Below are 21,798 nucleotides of genomic sequence, written 5' to 3' on the forward strand. Positions count from 1 at the left end.
GAGCTTGATTTTGTCCGTGGGGAATTGATTGGATGGTTGTGGTTTGCTATTGTTCGATCCCATGTGAGTGACAGGTTGCCCCGGCCTCATTATTATGATTATTAGTATTAATAATAATGATATTTTTTATTATATTATTTTATCAGGCTATTATTAAAATTATAATTAACAATAATTATTATTTTAAATGCAATTTCATAATAATAATGATGATCTTGTGCACGGAAAAATGTTATAATATAATTATATAACATTATAATATTATAATTATTATAATATAATTTTTTTCTGATATATTTTTGTCAATTTATTTGAGCTTTTTGACATTTCACTAAAACAATATTTTGAGGTTTATTTCTTAAGTAACTATATTGGGGTTTTTTTACGCTTGCTGACCAGCGATTTATGATAAAAGGGAGCGTTCTTGCGTCGTGATATCGTGTAGGTGTTCCTGCGTCGTCCACACACCCATACAGCCGCTCACTGACATCAACATGATACCCGAGCTGATAAAAATACGGAAGTGTTTCAATAATAATGTATTAACAGTGAAGTGAGCATGTATGATGTGAAGGCTTGGCGGGAGGTGATGAAGGTGGTCATGTGACGCGGCTCTCGTGAAGGTGCGGGGTAAAGGTGACACACACACACACACACACACAGTCAGACAGAAGAGCGCAGGACTTCACACACCTCTCTCCTACCGACAAACAAAAATAATGTCCATTAGCAGGAAAAACTGGTCTGCTTTGTCAACGTAAGTAGATTTAAATATATATTAAGCGTTAATTTAGTTTGGTCCGGTTAGTGGTTTTGCGGTTTCCAAAAAATGTGTCTGTACAGGTTGCAGAAGCAGGTGTCCATGGATGTTTAACTTACAACTATCATAACTATCACTGTAAGGCAATTATTTACTTTTTTTCTTCTTCATTTTTTTGAAAAATAATAATAATGAAAACCCCACCGAAACGTAAGAATAGTAACTTGTAAAAGAATAAACACGCCGAGTTTCCTTTCCCAGAAATATAGTTGGCTACTGTAGCACCCACGGCAGCACTTCCAATGTAATATACATTTACAGTCATCTTGATATGTAGCAAGTCATGTGCATGTTGAATGACAACTTTATGACTAAAATAAAAACTGAAAGTAAGTCAGGACTGGACATGGAGTCTGGACTAGTTTGTCCACTAGTTTGTGATGATGCAGGTTGTGTTTGTTTTGACAGCTAATGCATTCATATCCAGAGTAATGTCATGCTTTCAGACTAAAGGTAGTTAGTATCTTTGAACCAAATCAGAGCTTGAAAAACCTGTTATTGCACAATGAAACACTGTTTTCAAACTGAAATACAATAGTCCACCTCTGGGATATATCATCATGACCTTTGATCGTAATGCATCTTCTCATATTTTCAAAAAGACTGCCGGATGGATTTCAGTCGTCAGTAGCTCAGAACGTCATTTCCAATTCATTCAGTTTGCCTGAGTTTGAAATAAGTCAGATGAAAAGTTTGATTTTTTTAAATTATAAAAAATCAATCTATCAATCTATCAATCTATCTATCTATCTATCTATCATCTGTCTGTCTGTCTGTCTGTCATCAGCATCAATAGTCACAGAAAAGTGGAATCATGTATGTTTAGATATGTAGGGAAAGTCTGAATGGTTAGTGCTAGAATATAATAATTCTATGTTTAATATTAATGCCTGTTAAATGTGTGCTGTGTTTGATCTTCAGGCTGGCTCGACAGTGGACTGTGGAGGATGACGAAGAGGTGGAGAGAGAGAAGAGGAGGAAGACCAGGGAGTCTACAACAGACACGGATGAAAGTCCCACTGACGAGACTGAACCACAAACCAGTAGGTGCGAGGACAATAAAAGGACAGAAATTACACCGAAAACACAACTTTAGGCAACTTTCATTTACAGTGCATTTATGTGTTCTACTGTGTGTCCACTTCAACTTGCCTAAGAACTGTAATCAGCTTTAAACTGATAAGACTCTGATATACAGTATATCAAACTAAATGCAAATTTTATGTTCAATATTTGCATGAAGCAATTGACCTTACAGAACACAGGGATGAGCGCTTCAGAAAACTATAGATAAAGGTTTATGGTATCATAAATGTGAACATGAATATGATCTACATGTAATGTTGTAATTTGGTCTCATAATACCATACATGAACACTGTCCATGTTTATGTAGAAAAGCAGTTTGCCCAAAATAAAAGTATTGTCTGAGAAACACGTTTACAAGTATATTCTCATGTACCAGAATCTCTCCCAGTGGCTTAAAAGAGTGATGAATCTATCAAAGTACAAAGACAAATTCTGCCCCCCATGGAGTGGAACAAGAAGGCTTGTATGGAAAAAAAACGATCATGTAAATTTAATAATGCTGTTTTTAGACAAGTCTGCATCCCCTTGTGAAAAAGAAGTGCGCTTAATTGTATTGAATGTCTTAACCTCTTAATCTTAAACCCAGTACGAATGCATGGTAATAAATGTGTAAAAGCCAAAATGACATTATATAAACACACACTTACGTAATGTTTCCAGTGTTAGTGGGCCTGCTGATGATGGCGACTCCGGTGGCGGTGTGGACCAGCTGCAGATGGACTTTGTTGAGATGTTGCGAGTCCGTGATGAACGCCGGAGGATGAGGCACGTTGAAACGCTGAGGAAGAATAAGGAGGAAGAGGAGGGGGGCAGCCTGGACGCGGAGCCCCATGTGGAGCTGCTGGGGGAATATGAGGACGAGGAACTCCAGAAGAACATCCAGCATCTCGTGGAGAGCTTTATGTCACCAGAACCTCCCACCAACTCCAGAGACACAGAGACACAGGACAAGGTAAGAAAACACTAAAGAAGTGATTCTCAACCTTTTTGATTCTAAGTTCAACCACAATTGTCCACAACAAAATTCGAAAGCCAGACACTCCTAATTTCTGTGAATTAAATTTCAGAATTCCAGATGTTTTAAGAGCTGGATGTTCTTCAAGGTTCCCAGTCTTTTAAACCAATGAATTGACATGACTTTTCCAGTTGATCATGATTTACTGTTTATGGATTTACGAATATTTTTTTGAAATGTAAAAGAACAGGCACACTGCTATTTCTGCCTCCAAAGAAGTTTAACAAATCACATTGTTTCAACCACATCCAGTCTTCGTCAGGCAAAGAAAACAACAAACATCAACAACCTTTATATCAACGTGAAAAAGTTGTTGATATTTGTATAAATTTCAACGCATCATAGTCTAATATACTATTTTTACAGTTTTCTTTTGATCGAGCACCTGCTGAAGTGACGTTTGGATACTAATTTGAATTCCTAAAAATATTTCTTATAATTTCTACCTGATAAAATATTTCAGAACATAATTTTTTTTTTTAAGTTCCCATGGAGTTCTAGGATTTTATAAATTGGTATGACATTTCCAGGTTTGGAATTCACTCTTCTGAAGTACAATCACACCTTATATATCAATTTTTCCCATGATTGTGAGAACCCTGCTCCTTCACAGAAACTAAAAAAATAGCTAGCACCAGCATTTTCGATCATTTTCACAAAACCTTCATGGCCCCCAGAATATTTTGTTGTATAAATATCTGAACATGCAATATCAAAAGAAAGAACAGAGCCTCTTCTTTAAAAAAAAATTCTAGCTTTTTATCAACACTTGAATATGGGTAAGTTTCATTAAAAAAAGCAAAATATTAAACAAAAAAAGCTAAGAAAATCACGTTTTGTCAAACACTACTTCCGGAATGGATTCAGAATGATGATCAAAACATAAATGAAATAGATCGAGTCTTAAACCTCATCCTCTGTCGTCATTTCATTCAGTAAAGAAAGGCGGTTTTGATTTAAATGCTGTTTATTAATCACGCTAGCTTACATGTGCGTTAGCAATGCTTCTGTTTCCGTTTCTGCTTCTTCTTCACTTGTTTTTGGATCCATAGATTCTGTACTCTTTCAGAAGATGCACAATAGCGCCCCCCTACAGTATAACAGTGAAAACACAGATTGCCGAAAAATTCTGTCAATGGCGGGGAAGCGTTGTCATAAATGACGGAAAATTCCTTCAATGGCAGGGAAAGAGTTAAGATATTTACAAATCTCTTCACAAGACTTGGGTTAAACCAATCATTTAATTATTTTTACAATGCCTTTCCCTTTCAATGGAACTCGAGCGTCATCGAAACGCTGTGGGAACGCCTCTGCGTGATTGCGTCATGAAGCACGTATGAAACCAATCCAATGGCGTGACGGAACGTCATGTGACGTCATCAACCAGGAAACTATAAAGCACACCTGAACCAAACAGCGTCAGCTTCTGTCTTCAGCAAGCGCTCAATGTGAATCTATGTCCCTGATATTTTAGTCTGTCTTAGAATTTGGTTGGCAGGAGTTTTCTCCCATAAATATATATTTAAAAAAAACGTTATAATGGCGAGCGAACAACATTTCAATAGTGTGTTCATCCCTACCAAATCTACGTCACGGGCGGGGATACACATGTATTGTGTGTTGTTCGTTTGGGAGCGCAGCACGTTCAGTCAGCCCTCGAAGGGGCTGAATATGAGCATTGTTGTGAGACAGTTGAGAACGCTGTGCTCCTGCCGATCGCTCTTTGAGGAGGGCGACTCAGCTCGCGTTCCTCGCGTCCCGCTTCTGCTGTGGCAAAGTGGCGGCTCAAGTCATGGGCTTTGCAAATGGATCTGGCAGAGGGGTTAGAGATGGGCTTTGCCCTTTCTCTGCCTTCACCTGCCCAGGTCCAGTGTCTCATCTCTGGGTCGGAAACACGCTTTGCGGTTACTTCCACCCCGAATGAGGCACCGGTACTGCAATTATCCAGTTCTGAGGAGCTGAATGTTGTAGTTATCGAAACAGACTTGCCACTTCACGTGAAGCAAACACCCTTTTGAATCGTGTGACCCTCCCTGCCCTCACTACATTACATTACGTTAAAGTGTTTGTTTGGGGGCGGTGCATGCACGTCAATGTGGGCTGACAGTTTCAGCCCAAGGTCTGTGGCAGGACCATCATCTCTCATGGTATATCAACTGTATAGAAATGTTGGCGTGTTCCAGGCTCTGAAACACTTCCTCCCAGACTTGAGGGGCCATCATGTGCTTGTTCGGTCAGACAACACATCGGTGGTCTCCTATATAAACCATCAGGGGGGGCTGCAATCGCGCCCCTTATACAAGCTGGCTCACCAGATCCTCCTGTTGGGAAGCTACTTTCGTTGAGAGCGATATATATCCCAGGGTACTTAAATCAGGGGGCAGACATCCTGTCGAGGCAGGGGCCGAGGCCCGGGGAGTGGAGACTCCACCCCAAGGTGGTGGAGCTCCTTTGGGAGAACTTCGGTCGAGCCGAGGCCGACCTGTTCACACTGTGGTTCTCACTCAGCCATCCAGCCCCTCTGGGGTTGGACGCCATGGTGCACACATGGCCGAGGTCACATCTGTACGCATTTGTATTTGTATTTGTATTTTTATTTATTAAGCACAGATAAACACATCAGCAGTTGAACCATAGTGCTGTACAAATAAGATAAAACAATGAAAGGAAACAAACAAAAAATAAAAGGAAACAATACAAAATAAAATCAGCAAAGTTTACAAAGTTTAAAAAGCCAAAGTAAAAAAATAAGATTTAAATTTAAACTCATTAACAGAATTTGACGTTTTCACAGATAAGGGGAGACTGTTCCATAGCCTAGGCCCCACTATTGCAAATGCACGATCACCTATTGCCTTTAACCGTGATCTAGGCTGAGACAAAGAGCAGTTTTTTGTGGACCTGAGACCGCATTGTGAGACCGCATTTTTTGGACCTGAGACCTGATTTCCCCCGAATGTTCTGCTCCCAGGAGTTCTGGGAAGGGTTCGCCAGGATGGGGTCAGTCTACTGCTAGCCACCCGGAATATGTTTGTGGACCTAGTGTCTCTCCTCGACAGCTCTCCTCTGGAGATTCCGATCAGGAGGGACCTACTCTCTCAGGCGAGTGGGACGATCCTTCACCCCCGCCCAGAACAGTGGAAACTGTGGGCTTGGCCTCTGAGGGGGCCCAGCTCATAAGTTCTGGTCTCTCAACTGAGATTGTTGAGACCATTCTCCACTCCAGAGCTCCATCCACAAGGAAACTGTAAGCCTTGAAGTGGAGACCTTTCACTTCCTGGTGTGGAGAGCACCAGCTGGACCCGGTTAACTGCCCAGTGGGTGCAGTGCTGGAGTTCCTGCAGGAGCACCTCTCCGCAGGGTTATCCCCCTTCACACTGAAGATGTACGTGGCGGCACTAGATGCTTACCACGTTCCTTTGAGTGGAGTATCTTTGGGGAGAGACCCACTAATAACTTGTTTCCTTTGTGGCACTTTGAGGCTGAGGCCAGCAGTCCGCACGAGGGTGCCGACATGGGACTTGGCTGTTGTACTAGAAGGCCTCTTCCTAGCTTCATTTCGAGCCCATTGAGGAAGTTTCTGAAAATGTCTCTCTAAAATCTGTCTTTCTCCTCGCTATTTCGTCTCTCAAGAGAATTGGAGACATTAAAACACTTTTGGTGTCTCCCTCGTGCATTGAATTTGCTCCTGGTATGGTAAGGGGTTTTCTTCACCCTAAGACCAGTTTATGTTCCTAAGGTTCCTACTAATACTGTAAGACCTTGAGTACTGCAGGCCTTCTACCCTCCTCCGGACGTCAGACCTAGATAAACTTTATCTACTCTGCCCGGTTAGGGCCTTAGATGCTTACGTCCACAGAACTGTGGAGAAAGTCTGAACACTGTTTGTTTGCTTTGGGGTACCCACAAAGGGGTGCCCAGCATCTAAGCAGAGGATGAGCAAGTGGGTGGCCGAGGCCATCTCACTTGCTTATGAGTCGGCCAGTCAGCCTTTACCTTTGGCTGTACGGGCCCACTCCTCTAGGAGTATGGATGCACCAATCCAGGGGCGCAGGTGCTTTCGCCTAGATGTGCAAATTGATTTCACACAGACAGACACTCGCTGTTACGTATGTAACCCTAGTTCCCTGAGGAGGGAACGAGACGCTGCGTCACCCTGCCATACTCCCGGCATGCCCGTGATCGACTTGCTTCAGTTTATCAAGCTGACGCTGTTTGGTTCAGGTGTGCTTTATGGTTTCCTGGTCGATGGCGTCACATGACGTTCCGTCACGCCATTGGACTGGTTTCATACGTGCTTCATGACGCAATCACGCAGAGGCGTTCCCACAGTGTTTCGACGCAGCGTCTTGGTCACTCTTCAGGGAACTAGGGTTACATACGTAACCGAGACGTTATGAACTCCTGGTTATCTGGGCTTTCAATGGATGGACAAAAAAATAAATGCAAATATCTGGATATGTATTTTGAAGATTAACCAAAAACAGGTTTGGAACAACATGGGGATGAGTAATGATGACAGAATTTTTGGCTGAATTTTGACAGAATATATCCTTACATCAGACGTAGAGTCTGATGTAAGGATATATTCTGTCAAAATTCAGGCAAAAATTCTGAATTTAGTAGATGGACTCAATGACCAGTGACATTGAGCATTTTAAATCTATCACTATTACCACTGGGCTTCGTACGGTTTGGTGTTTGTTGGTAGAACAAATACTTTGCCATTAGCAGGCAGCAATTATGAATAACTTCTTTAAATAAACCAACTAAAAGCTTAGAATGTTTTGGCATAGCATATTCTTTGCAAAGGCTTGCAACCTGAACTGGGATCTTGTTTTTTGATAGGGTTATGCATCAGTTCTCACAGCAGGGGAATATTAATGTTGCAAATGACATTGTAGCACTACGCATTAGGTTCTATATATAGTAGGCCAGTGGCAATGAAATAGTCATGTTGTATCAAGCTGATGGAAGTCAACGAGACATCAACATCTCATTATGTTTGTCATTCACAGAAAAGTTCAAATGAATTTGTTTTGCAATGGATTAATAATAAAATAATAAAATCCCTGTCTCCGCTATCCACTCAGAGTCTGTAAGTTGTCACTTCCACACAGTGTACATCTGACAGGTTTCATCATGTGGCTAGGGGTCAGAGGTCATCTGCTTGCTTTGAAGCTGTCTCCTGTTATACCACCTGTGGAGTGTGTTCTTAATCATCTACAGGATTAACAGAAAGAGCTGTGGGAGGCCCAGTTTCCCTTACACACACCTACATGACCAAAACATGAGAGAACATTAAGTCATTTGACCCACTTCTGAAGTGTGCTGTGAGAGATTTAAAAACAAAGATGAGTTCTCAGCCAACAACATGTAATAATATGCACAGTAATGCTCAAGGACTATTGAAGTTTCAGTAGCACTATAGTTTACAGTCCTGTTTCACATTTATACAGTATACTATATACTTATTGTAGTAAATACAATAACTGGGTAATAACTAGTTACTAACTCTGAAACTACCCTAAACGTAACCTTAACCCACATAGTTACCTTATATTAACAGTACTTTCTTGGTACATGTAAGTAAAGTGCTACAGAAGTTTTAATTAAAAGACGTTCATTTTAATAAAACCACAGTCTTTCTCTGTGAATTATGAATTCTAGCTTGATTTATCTTCTTATGTTAGTATAAAGCAATGTTAACAGCATCTACCCAAAAATAGCAATTTTAACCAATAGTTGTAAAGATTTCAGTGATCTCAATACAAATGTGCTTGAATGTGAAACTAAGAGATATTCTCAGTAATTGGTTGTCAATTCACTTCACATTTTAAATTTAAGGTTGGCGGTATATCCAAAAGCTTATGTCACAGAACACAGATAGATTAACATTGATAATGTGTTAGAAAATATTTTTATTTCAAATGCTGTTCTTTTGATATTTTTATTCATCAAAGAATCCTGAGCAAAAGTTTCACGGTTTCCACAAAAACATGAAGCAGCAAAACTGCTTTCAACATTGATATTAATAAGAAATGTTTCTTGAGCATCAAATCAGCATATTAGAATGATTTCTGAAGGATCATGTGACACTGAAGACTGGAGTAATGATGCTGAAAATTCAGCTTTGACTATATTACAGTACAAAAATATTTATTTTAAAATGTAATGTTATTTCACAATATTACAGTTTTTATTGTATTTTTTGATCAAATAAATGCAGCCTTGATTAACATAAAAGGCTTCTTTGAGAAATATAAAAAAATCTTACTGACACAAAACATTTGAACGGTAGTGTATTTATCAGAATATAATAATTTTTGTTGGAAATTTACAGTAAAAGTGATTTATATATCAAACAATCTAATGATGTTTGCTTTATCCAATCAACAAACTGCACAATTGCACAAACAAAAGTAACTTAATCTCATTATTATTATTATTATTTAGATTTTTGATTTTTTTTGTATATGGAATTTGATGGATGCAAACCAAAAGATAAGATCACATTGATACAATGATACAACTGGCAACAGTGCAAAAATAGCTTCCTGTTATAACAGCCAAGTTATAAGATATGTGTTTAAGATCACACTTAAGTTATAAACTCATATAATGAGACAAATGATGTGATGCTGCCACAATAATTGCAAATAAACGTTTGTGTGCCTAACAACACCACTCAATAACAAATTCTTCTTCATCTTGACACATTCCCAACACAAAGTAATCCTGCACACTATCTAGTGTGGTGTGGCAACACAATATTAACACAATTCTGCCATCGCATCATTTTCGGTTACATACTCAATGGCATTTTTGTCTTTTTGCAGCGAGAAAATGGAGACACGAACCAAGATGCAGCATCAAAAAACTCCCAAGCTCCCTCAAAAGCATCCCGAAAGTTTGTGAGGTACTTACATTTCTTTTAATACATTTTTGAATTAGAGTGAGATGTTGGTTGGACTCACTCTTTTATCATTTCTGTCACTGATGACATTAATGTTTGTAGTTGTGCTGATTGCCATCATGAAAGCCCTGCTCAAATTGATGATTCTGTTCTCTTTGATCAGCTCTCTCTCCATCTCCTTTGATAAGAGTCCCTCATCACCCTCAGCAACCAGCAGACTGGTTTCTCCTCTGAGCCCCAAGTCTCCGCCCCCTCAGTCTCCAGGGGCGGAGCCACCACACAGCCCCGCCCACTCAGGCTCTGTGAGCCCCGCATCCAGCGGAGACACAGCGGTGAGACAGACACAGACTCCCACAGACAGCACAGCTGTTTTGTTTAGTATCGTTTCCCTGCAAAACATACTGTGATGATACCATGGGACAATGATATTCACACCATGATACCAATGGCATTTATATGGAACTGCAAAGAATAGCATAGTATTACCATGGTATATCTGAAGTAGAATGATATCAGGGCTCCCTCTTGAGGAACGCTGACGATATGACATTTACTGTAATGGCTGTAATGCACCTGTGGCCAACAGAAGCAGCAGATTTCCACAGATATGATAAATGAGCAAGGGGATCAACGAGGAAAACACTGATCCTTGTGAAAAAGAAGTGCGCTATGTCTATAAATCTATACATTTATCTTAAATTTATATACTTTTAAAAACTGCACTTGCAGATAACATAATATTAATGACATAAAAGGCAATTTAAATGCATTTAAAGATAATTTACTTTCATGACACTTTGTAATAATGTCAAATTAAAAGTTTTACTTTAAAGCACATTTTTAAATCATAGTTTTAATATTTTTGTCATGCTTTAAAAATTTAATTATTTTGATGTGTTGACTAATTAATTATTAATTTATAATTTAATTATAGTGTGTTATTCAATATTACATTTAAATTAAATATATTTTAAATGTACTAAATTGCAGCTTTATTACAAATGTGTAATTAAAAATATATTTAAATATAGCATCAGTGTATATTTTAGAAGAACAATAGTATACAATAGAAGTAATTATGAAATTACATATAAAGATGTACAGTACATAAGTGGGTCGAAAAAGTGCTCGAATTGCATTTAATATAAATTTGAATATAATACATTTTTATTTAATTGTTATAACATGTAATTAAGTGTCTGTAAACATCACATTCATAAGTATATTCTTTTTAAAGTGTATTATTTCTGTAATAAGAACACAATAAGGGCACTGAGTTGGCATTTCTCTTCTATTTATTATTTACAGGGTTTACAACCACATTCAGCTGAATTAACTGCAGAATAATTTAGGCCAATTCTAGAGATGATTTATCATTTATTTATTGATGATATTTGTGTAAAACATTATGCATTCTCATTTTGTTTTTGCATGTATGCACAGAGACATGAAAATGGGTCACCGAGCAATTTCGAACCAGCTGCGAAACCTGCGTTCACACGGCAGAGCTCCAGAACGGTGTCCTTCAGGGTAAAGCTCTCATTTTACTATATAAATACATCCGAAAATAATTAAGCATGAGAGTAAATATATTTCACACAGTGTCAACATTTGCATTGCATATGGATAGGATAGCAAGCCTGTCAAATTTTCTTGTGTCAATAATAAACTTTATGCTACGTCATGTACTTCATAAATACAGCGAGGACATTCATACACCTGCTTTTCATTATTTATGCCATGTGCTGTGAGGGAGGACTCATTTGTTAAATATTTGACTAACTGAACAAAGAGCAGATAAGACAGTACTGCTTTGTGCCTCACTGTCATAATCTGTTTCAGATGATGAAGAAGAAGGAGGAAGGAAACATGCCGTTACAGAGAAGGTACTGTACTGATCAACACACACACACACACAGAGATTGATTGAAATGTGCATTTGGCTTTAACTTAATTTTTTTATGCATTTCCCTTGCACTTGTAGTGTATCTCGAATTGTAACCGTATATTTGAAAAAATTTACTTGCAGATAATATATTGTAATATTAATGAAATAAAAGGCCACTTGACTGTTAAGTCACTTAAGTGCACGTTTGAAAAGTGCACTTTGTAATAATGTCAAATTAAAAGTTTTACTTTTAAGTACATTTAAATTATTGTTTTAATATTATTTTGTCGTGCTTTAAAGAATGTGTTGACTAACATACTAAAGCACATGTAAAGTACTTGATTTTAATTTTAACTGTAGTCTGTTATTTGATGTTACATTTAAAGTTAATATATTTTAAACGTACTAAAATGCAACTTCAGCATTACAATTGTGTTAAATGTTTTTCAATACATGACATAAGTTTCTTTGTTAATGTTAGTTAATAAAACTCCAGCTGTTCATTGTTTGTATATGTTAGTTCACAGTGCATTAATTAATGTTAACAAATACAACCTTTGATTTTAATAACATATTAATTTAATATTAACTAAGATTAGTCAATGCTATAGGCATTTAACTAATGTTAAATAATGAACCGTAAAGTGTTATCCATATAATTAAGTGTCCAAAAACTTTATATTTAATTTGCATTTAATGAATATATTCTTTTTAAAGTAAATTACTTTTTAAAAGTTTGCTAAAATTAACTTCTTTTTCACAAGGGTATAGCTAATTTTTTAAAGCAACTAACTAGAATACAAATTTGTACCATGACCAAAGAATATTCTTGAGTGTGAACTGAATGTAATGTTTTCTGACACTGAATTGCAAAAGGGAAATGTATTAATGTACAGTGCATGTCAAAAGTTTGGAAACATGGTCTTTTATGGTGTTTGAGTGACACATGCATGTTCCTATTGTTGATACGCAAGGTAATTTAACGGTATGAAGATTTACTTTGACCAAACAAATATAAAAATGTACAGATGTTGGCATGTACTGTAGTTATGTTACGTTCCACTTCACAGGTCTCTGTTTGTATTTGAAGAACATGCTAACTCATTATATACATGTACATACTGTGATTAAATGTGATTGAATTCATGCATTAAAAACAATGATTAAATGCAATTATCCGAACTTTAGAGTTCTTTACCTGCTTATATAAAAAAATAGATAGTTGTGATAGTTGCACTAAAACGGATACAATACATCTTAATTCTGCATTTAATGTCCTAGTAATGACTTTCAGAAAATATTACTTTCTGAATACGGTAGCTTTTTTAAATAAATGATATATGTTAACATTAGTTCATAAGTATTTGAATTAAGCTGTGACACAAATCTGCACTGACTTCCCCTCTTTTCTTTTTCCCTTCAATCTGATCCACAGTGCCAGTGTGCGGATAGCAGCAAAGAGCATTGAGTCCAATAAGGTACAGCTATCAAAGACACATTTACTGTAAAGCTACAGTATATAGTCACACAAACACATCTTCAGTCCAGACTCAATCCCATATTGATGAACTCAAGCTTATTCTGGATGTTTCTGGCCCACAGAGCTCCAACCAAGATGAGGAACAGCAGACCCCATTTCAGAGGAAGTGAGTGCGTCTGTATTACTACATGTATAGTCTGTGTTGTAGCTGCAGTAAAATAAGGGTGTGATGAATGAAATATTGTCTGTGCTGTTTCAAAAGCTCCCGACAAAGATTATCATCTCGCACCATTCAGGAGAAAATGGAACGACTGGCTCAAGCCTCACAGGTCTGAATCTCATCACTGCTTCATCTGAAATTACAAAACAGTTGCCATTTTTCCACACTTTGTACAAATGTGTTTTTGTTGTTGCAAGAACTATTAGATATTTTTGATAAACTTATCTTAACTGAAAATTAAGTTGCTATTTTAAACGCATCAAATGTCTTAAAATTGTTTTTTATTTGATAGATTTTGTCTATTTAATTTGAATATTTATTTCTATAACAGGGTTTTTAAACTGTATCTATTCATGTCTCAAATGTTGCTAATATGGTTGCAATCAATAAATAAATGGAGAAAATGAGCAAATAAAACAGAATCAAATGTATAATAAAATGCTAAGCACCTCATTTCATTGACCAGTTATTGAAAGAGTTTCAGCCTTTTTTGTGAACAGTGCCAGATATCGATGAATGAAGACAAAGAAATCACGCTTAAGGAATGGATTTTGATTTTGTTGCTCTTTCCAACTTTCAGAAATGGGAAATATCCAAATCGCCAATAGTTCCTAAGACTGTGGGATTAGTGGACGAGGTGTCAAGGAAGAGGGAGCTGTTTGAGAAAGAACAGGAGGGATCAGATAAAAGCCATGTGCTCTCCAAACAGGTGATGACCATTTCACTGTCAGAAGAAAACCTAACACATTTAAGCTCATCTTAACTGATCATTCAGTCATTTATTAAAATCATTTACTTTGTTTCAGGAATTGCGCAGTTTTTCTTCAGGAATCTCTGATCGAATTAATCGCTGGGTTCAGAAGCAATCATTTACGGTGTCATCATCTCATAGTCCTACGGTAAGTGCTGCATTATGGAGGAGAAATGAGCTTACATTTTGTTTAAGCTGAAGAGCATCACTATTTTTTATATACACCATTCAAAAGTTTGGGGTCGGTAAGATTAACTCTCTTATGCTGGGTACACACCAAAAGATAATCGGGCTGATTTTGGGCCGATTTCTCCCCTTCCGACAATCCTAGCTATGTCCCGATTATCTTGATGGTTTAACAGATTATTTTATCAGATTTTCCCTTGGTGTGAGGTGTGTTAAGAGTGTCCGAACCTGCTCGGAAGAACGTCGGAGCCGCTCCGATCGCGAATCGTAAATATTAAACACGTTTAATATTTACGATCAGAAATCCTGATGTGTGGGGGGAACCCCGAGGACAAACACGTGCACGCTCTGGAGATTATCACGTGAAACGAAACAATATCCAATCAGAAAGCGAGATGATGGAAGACACGGTCATTCTCACACACACACACACACACACACACACACACACACTTGCAGGAAGCTTAATGTTAAGATTTAGTATTCATAAGTGTAAATTTCAAGGAAACAAGCCTTTGTTTTTCATTTTAAGAGCAGAAATTTTACAATACCTAAACACAATATTGGGTTTGAAAAATAAGAAAGCTGCAAAGTGCGTTTCAATCTGTTAACATTTTCAATTTTTTTTTAACTTTTAAGTTTGTCACTGTTTATGTATATGTCTTTTTATGTTTGTTTATCGGCTTTACTCTTTGTACCCCCCTGACTGTAATTGTATAATTCTTAAAATCAATAAAAAAAAAAAATAAAAATAAAAAAAAAAAGCTGAGTGTTAAGGGTTCAGTGAGGTTCTATAGACTAGAGGGATTAAATAACTTTTTCTAAAGAGACAATAAATCCAATAAAGAATAAATAAAGACAATAAAGAATGAATATATTTCTGTATAAAAGGTTATATATAATGGTAGGAACAATGGTTTTTTCACGTGAATTTTCTGTGAAAATCATTCCAAACACTATCGCAATTTCTTCCGTCATGCTTATTCTGAAGTCTCACGATATTTTGCGAGATTTCCTGTGTTCATAGTCGAGACTCTGGTTGAAAATCTGTTTGTGTGTGGTGTGCTGTCTTTGTCACATCATGGCACACCACACACTATAGGAGCAAAACGCTTAAATCTAGGATTTTTTGTCCTCATGTTTGTGGTCTGTCACATTTTGAAAATCTTATAAGATGTAAAAAATCTTTTGGTGTGTACCCAGCATTATGCTCATCGAACCAGCATTTATTGGATCAAAAATACAGTAAAAACAGTAATATTGTGAAATATTATTACAATTCTATATTATATATATATATATATATATATACAGTGCCCTCCACAATTATTGAACCCCCTGGTAAATATGATCAAAATTGGCTGTAAAAAATAAATCTGCATCGATTATCCTTGTGATCTTTCATTCAAAAAATGTGCAAAATTCTAACCTTTCATTGAAGTAAAAGAATTGAAAGTGGGGGGAAAATCACATTATGAAATAAATGTTTTTCTCCAAAACACGTTGGCCACAATTATTGAAACCCTTTTATTAAATACTTTTTGCAATCTCCTTTTGCCAAGATAACAGCTCTGAGTCTTCTCCTATAATGCCTGATGAGTTTGGAGAATAACTGACAAGAGATCAGAGACCATTCCTCCACACAGAATCTCTCCAGATCCTTCAGATTCCCAGATCCATGTTGGTGCTTCTTCTCTTCAGTTCAGCCCACTCATCAGGTCAGGGGACTGAGACGGTCATGGCAGAAGCTTCATTTTGTGCTCCACAACAAATTTTTGTTTTGATTTTGATGTTTGTTTTGGATCGTTGTCCTGATGGAAGATCCAACCACGGCCCATTATAAGATTTCTAGCAGAAGGCGTCAGGTTTTGATTTTTTATCTGTTGATATTTGATAGAATCCACAATGCCATGTATCTGAACAAGAAGTCCAGGACCTCCAGCAGAAAAATATGCCCACAACATTAAAGATCCAATGGTATATTAAATTGTACACATGGGGTACTTTTTATCCTTGTGTTCACCAAACCCATCTAGTGTGTTTGCTGCCAAAAAGCTCTGTTTTAGTCTCATCTGACCACAGAACCCTGTGTTGTTTGAAGATCCAGTCGTGTCTGACAATTAAATTTGCTGGAATTTGTTTTTGGATGAGCGAGGAGGTTTTTTTTTAAACCCTCCCAAACAACATGTGGGGATGTAGGGGTTGTTTGATAAATTTTTTTTTAGGCTTTCTGACCCTAAGACTCAACTAATCTCTGCAATTCTCCATCTGTGATCCTTGGAGAGTCTTTGGCCACTCAAACTTTCATACTCGCCGTGCATTAAGACAGTATAGACACACGTCCTTTTCCTGGCAGATTCATAACATCTTTAGTTGGTTATAACTTCTTAATTATTGCCCTGATGGTCAAAATGGGGATTTTCAATTCTTTAGCTATTGTCTTACAGCCACTTTCTAGTTTGTGATGCTCAACAATCTTTTGCTACGCATCAGAACTATATTCTGTGGTTTTACTCATTGTGATGGATGATTAAGGGGATTTGGCCTTTGTGTTTCCTCATATTTAAACTCCTGTGAAACACGAAGTCATAGCTGGACAGTTTCATGTTCCTAGTCACCCTGGTGTACTAAAAAAGGTAAATATTAATGGGAATATACTTCAGAGATATTTTACTCGTAAAAAATTCTAGGGGTTTCAATAATTGTGGCCAACATGTTTTGGAGAAAAACATTTATTTCATAATGTGATTTCCCCCCACTTTCAATTCTTTTACTTCAATGAAAGGTTAGAATTTTGCACATTTTTTGAATGAAAGATCACAAGGATAATCGATGCAGATTTATTTTTTACAGCCAATTTTGATCATATTTACCAGGGGGTTCAATAATTGTGGAGGGCACTATATATATATATATATATATATATATCAAATACAATATTTCTTTTTGAATATATTTTAAAATGTAATTTATTCCTGTGATCAAAGTTGAATTTTCAGCATCATTACTCCAGTCTTCAGTCACATGATCCTTCAAAAATCATTCTAATATGATGATCTGATGGTCAAGAAATTTTTTATTATTATCAATGTTGAAAACAGTTGTGCTGTTTTAAATACAGTCATACCGGTTCAACTGCTTTTTAATGCAAATATGTCTAATCAGCCAATCACATAGCAGCAACTGAACTGCATTTAGGCGTGTAGACATGATCGAGACGATCCGCTGAAGTTCAAACTGAGCATCAGAATGAGGAAGAAAGGTGATTTAAGTGACTTTGAATGTGGCCTGGTTGTTGGTGCCAGACGGGCTGGTCTGAGTATTCCAGAAACTGTTGATCTACTGGGATTTTCACACACAACCATCTCTAGGGTTTACAGAGAATGGTCAGAAAAGAGAAAATATCCAGTGAGCGTCAGTTCTGTGGGTGAAAATGCCTTGTTGATGCCAGAGGTCAGAGGAGAATGACCAGACTGGTTCAGCTGATGGAAAGACAACAGTAACTCAAATAAACACTCGTTACAACTGCGATCTGCAGAAGAGCATCTCTGAACACGTCACAGCTTGAAGCAGAAGAGCTACAGCAGCAGAAGACACACCGGTGACACTCCTGTCAGATGAGAACAGCAAACTGAGGATACAATTCACACAGGCTCACCAATAGAAGATTGGAAAAAATGTTTCCTGGTCTGATGAGTCTCGAGTTCTGCTGTGATATTCAGATGGTCAGGTCAGAGTTTGGCATGAAAGCATGGATTCATCCTGCCTTGTATCAGCGGTTCAGGCTTCTGCTGCTGGTGTGTAATGGTGTGTGGGATATTTTCTTGGCACGCTCAGTACCAACTGAACATCGTTTTCACCGCCATTGATGGGAATTTACGGGTTTCCGTGTTTTCACTGTTATCCGGTAGGGGGCGCTATTACACATCTTCTGAAAGAGTACAGAATCTCCTGATCAAAACACATGCAAAGAAGATGCAGAAACAAACAATAGCATATGAGAGCAGATGCATATATACAATAACACGATCATCAACATTAAACAACATATAAATCAAAACTACTGAACCCAGGAACTACTGAACCCTTCGACCCAGGACGAGCTACAGGACTGTGAAGCTTTGGGGTGTTGATGCACTCGATCTAATCCATCTATGTTTTGACAAAGTCTTTGACAAAAACATGAATTCCTCAGCTTTTTGTTCAAATGTTGCTTTATTTAATGAAACTTACCCACATGCAAGTGTTGATAAAAAAGAATGCATGAAGCTAGAATACAACTTTATTCAAAGCTCAAATCATCTCATACGGGTTTCTTGAACATGATAGTGAGTTTACTAAACTCAAATGGCCTCCACAGTCACCAGATCTCAATCCAATAGAGCAGCTTTGGGATGTGCTGGAACAGGAGATTCACATCATGGATGAGCAGCCGACAAATCTGCAGAAACTGCCTAATGCTTTCATGACAACATGGACCAAAATCTCTGAGGGATGTTTCCAGCATCTTGTTGAATCTCTGCCATGAAGAATTCAGGCAGTTCTGAAGGCAAAAGGAGGATCATAAAAAAAAAAAAAAATAATAATAATAATATAATTATATATATATATATATATATATATATATATATATATATATATATATATATACACTTTTTTTTTTTTTTGTGAACCTTTTCTTGATGTATGATTTCCCGGAAGGTTCCTCTTCTACACTAGATCACTGAACACTGTTCTTCTCCAGTCTTCGGCTTGGTGGCAGTATTACACTTTCACTGAGCCAATTTCATAGACTCAGTTGACCTTATTAGTCATCACACAAATATGTGTCATGCATCTTATGAATGTGGAATGATTTGCACCTAGGAAATAATTATACATAACATTATAACGACGCAAGGCCAAACATGTCCTCAAACAACCTTTTTCATCTCGCCTAAAGATCTACTGTAAACAGTGCAAGTTCAGGTGGAGAACATGCTGCAATTAAAACAGTATTTAAACAGTTATAAAACTTTTTTTTTTTCACTGTCTTTGTTGCAGTCAACTAGATTTTTCACAAAGAAAGGAACAATAAACAAAAAGAAGCCTATTTTTAGGAACATTACGAATTATTGCAATTATTTACAAATCTGTTTTCTCAATAGTCATGAAAATAACATTGGCATTGCAATAAAAAAAAATTGAATGGTCCTAAAACAGGTTTAATTTCTCATGCAAAATATATTTTCAGATTTATTTTTATTTTGAGGCGACTCACCCAATCAGATTGCAGACTAAGTATATGCTGTTGATGGCTTGTTCTGCTACATTGATGTTTCAACTCTGGCCAAACTTGACTTGTCTGAATTAGTTATAAGCTTAAAATATGGATTCTCTCATAACTCACTAATTGTCACATTCCCGTTAGTTTGGTCATCACCTGTCTTCATCACTCATCTGTTGTCACGGACACTAATTACATTAAACTGCACTCATCAGTCACCATCATTAACACCTGTATATATGTTCAGTTCTGTTTCAGCTCAGTGTCCGATATTGTCTATGTTAAGTGTGTGTTGCTATCCGTTTGCCTTTCTGTTGGATCTTTCGAGAATAAACCTTTTGAATTGAATCATATACGTCTTCCTCATCTGTCTGCCAGACAGCAACACTAATAATATATCCTGATATTTTTGTCACTTTTGTTCTTGCTCAGGATCTGAGACATGTGAACATCTCCATTAAGAAAAGTCTGTTTGAAAGAGAAGAACAGGACCACAAGTGACATTCTCATGGCTAAAGGCAAAGTGAGGTGATTGTTTGTCTCTAAACAAACATTTAGAAGTATAAATTCGAACATTTCTAGTAATTTTTTCTGCATTTCAGGTTTCATGAGATTCATCTGATAATGTGTCTCCGCAGATTTTGAAGGAAGCACGATCGACTCTTTCAGACAGTCAGTACCAAGGATTGTCTATAAACTCCTTTCCTTCTGCTTCTTTACGTTGGTTAATTCTCAGCACTTTTTTCTGATTTACATTATTTGGGTAAATTCAAGGCTTACATAACTGGTTGTATCATTGAGAATGTGTGTACTGATGGATTGTGCAACTACTGTATTACAGTGTCTTTATAGACAGAAATTGAACATCACAAACTCCACTCCCTCTAACTTGATATATGCGCTGTCGATAAGTAAGTTAGTAGGAGAAAGAGGCATAATCTCTTACCCCTGATCTCAGCCATAACTCATAACAGTCTAAGGTACAACTGTAATATCATGAATGTTTGTTTCAATGAACTTTCTAATTTGTGCTTGATGATTCATGTTTAATAAAGCTGTGTTATGCTCTCGCTGCTGTTGTTTCAACTTGCCGCAGATTTAAGTCACAATATGGAAATGTAATTTAATGACTGAATGGAGACATGTGTCCTATCAAGCCCTTTGCTAACTGACATCAATCCATTCCAACTCAACCAAGCCTACGTTTCCTTTTCTTTTTACTTTGGGAAAAACTGAAAGACCTGACATGTAATTATCTCTTCTGCCCGGAAGGGTTATCTTGTAGATGAATAAAAATTTTATACCAGTGGTTATGCCGTCTCATGTTTTCAGTAATAACATCTATAGAAATATTTGCAATTCGATGCTTAATAATGCTTAAATGATGCAGGCCAGAGAGAATTTGAATTTGTGAAAATTTTAAATGTATTTTTTTATATATTATTATTATTATTATTAATGGTTACACTTAAGTTTAGGGTCCAATTCTCACTACGAAGTAGTTGTTTATTAGCATGCATATTACTAGAATATTAGCTGTTTATTAGTACTAATAAAGCACATATTAATGCCTTATTCTGCATGATCATATTCTACATCCCGTAATCCTACCAATACCTAAAGTTAACAACTACCTTATTAATAAGAAGTAATTAGGAGTTTATTGAGGGAAAAGGCATAGTTAATAGTTAGTCAATAATGAGAATTGGACCTTAATCTAAAGTGTGAGCAATAATTGTATTGTTATTATTATTATTCTCATTATAATTTCCATCAGTGGTTGTTGTCTCATGTTTTCAGTAATGACATGCTACAAGAAATATGTTTAATTAAATGTTGAATAATATAGCTCAAATGATGCAGGCCTATATTAACATTATTAATAATTATAATAGTTACAGTATAGTATATCATACTATAAATAATAACATTACATTACATTTTACATTAGTCATTTAGCAGACGCTTTTGTCCTTTTGACTTACAAATTAGGACTAAATTAAGCGAGTCATCGTGGAGAGGCAAGAGACAACGCAATTAGTGCTCAAAATACGAAGTTCAGGCATTGGTCAGAGAAGCATAAGCCTGATAAGCGAGGATTTAAAGGAAAAAGGAGATTTCTTTTTTCTTTTTTTAGGTTAAGTGCTCACGGAAGTGATGGGTTTTCA

General features: G+C 36.9%; 1 protein-coding gene across 4 annotated transcripts; it reads left to right on the plus strand.

Moving 5' to 3' along the window:
- The first annotated feature begins 588 nt into the window (after positions 1-588).
- On the plus strand, positions 589-20,941 carry lad1 (ladinin). 4 transcript variants are annotated; one of them, XM_082145194.1, is made up of 14 exons: positions 589-757; positions 1,742-1,867; positions 2,569-2,860; positions 9,763-9,842; positions 10,003-10,171; positions 11,283-11,369; positions 11,682-11,725; positions 13,163-13,205; positions 13,330-13,373; positions 13,470-13,536; positions 14,008-14,136; positions 14,234-14,326; positions 20,063-20,158; positions 20,233-20,941. In XM_082145194.1, exons 1-13 carry the CDS (start codon positions 720-722, stop codon positions 20,129-20,131), a joined length of 1,281 nt encoding a protein of 426 aa, XP_082001320.1. In that variant the 5' UTR covers positions 589-719; the 3' UTR covers positions 20,132-20,158; positions 20,233-20,941. The 4 variants fall into 4 exon arrangements, with proteins under 4 accessions (XP_082001320.1, XP_082001322.1, XP_082001319.1 ...); XM_082145196.1 differs by having other exon boundaries at positions 20,269-20,941; XM_082145193.1 differs by having other exon boundaries at positions 20,063-20,153.
- The last annotated feature ends 857 nt before the right edge of the window (positions 20,942-21,798 follow it).

Source organism: Leuciscus leuciscus, assembly GCF_965113295.1.
Source record: "Leuciscus leuciscus genome assembly, chromosome: 18".
Taxonomy (NCBI): Eukaryota; Metazoa; Chordata; class Actinopteri; order Cypriniformes; family Leuciscidae; genus Leuciscus; species Leuciscus leuciscus.

Bases quoted from the DNA above. Each gene is read 5' to 3' on its own strand.
- lad1 (XM_082145194.1), top strand. From the start codon at position 720: ATGTCCATTAGCAGGAAAAACTGGTCTGCTTTGTCAAC. The intron at 9,843-10,002 runs GTACTTACATTT...CTCTTTGATCAG, and splicing joins GCATCCCGAAAGTTTGTGAG to CTCTCTCTCCATCTCCTTTG. The intron at 11,726-13,162 runs GTACTGTACTGA...TCTGATCCACAG, and splicing joins AACATGCCGTTACAGAGAAG to TGCCAGTGTGCGGATAGCAG.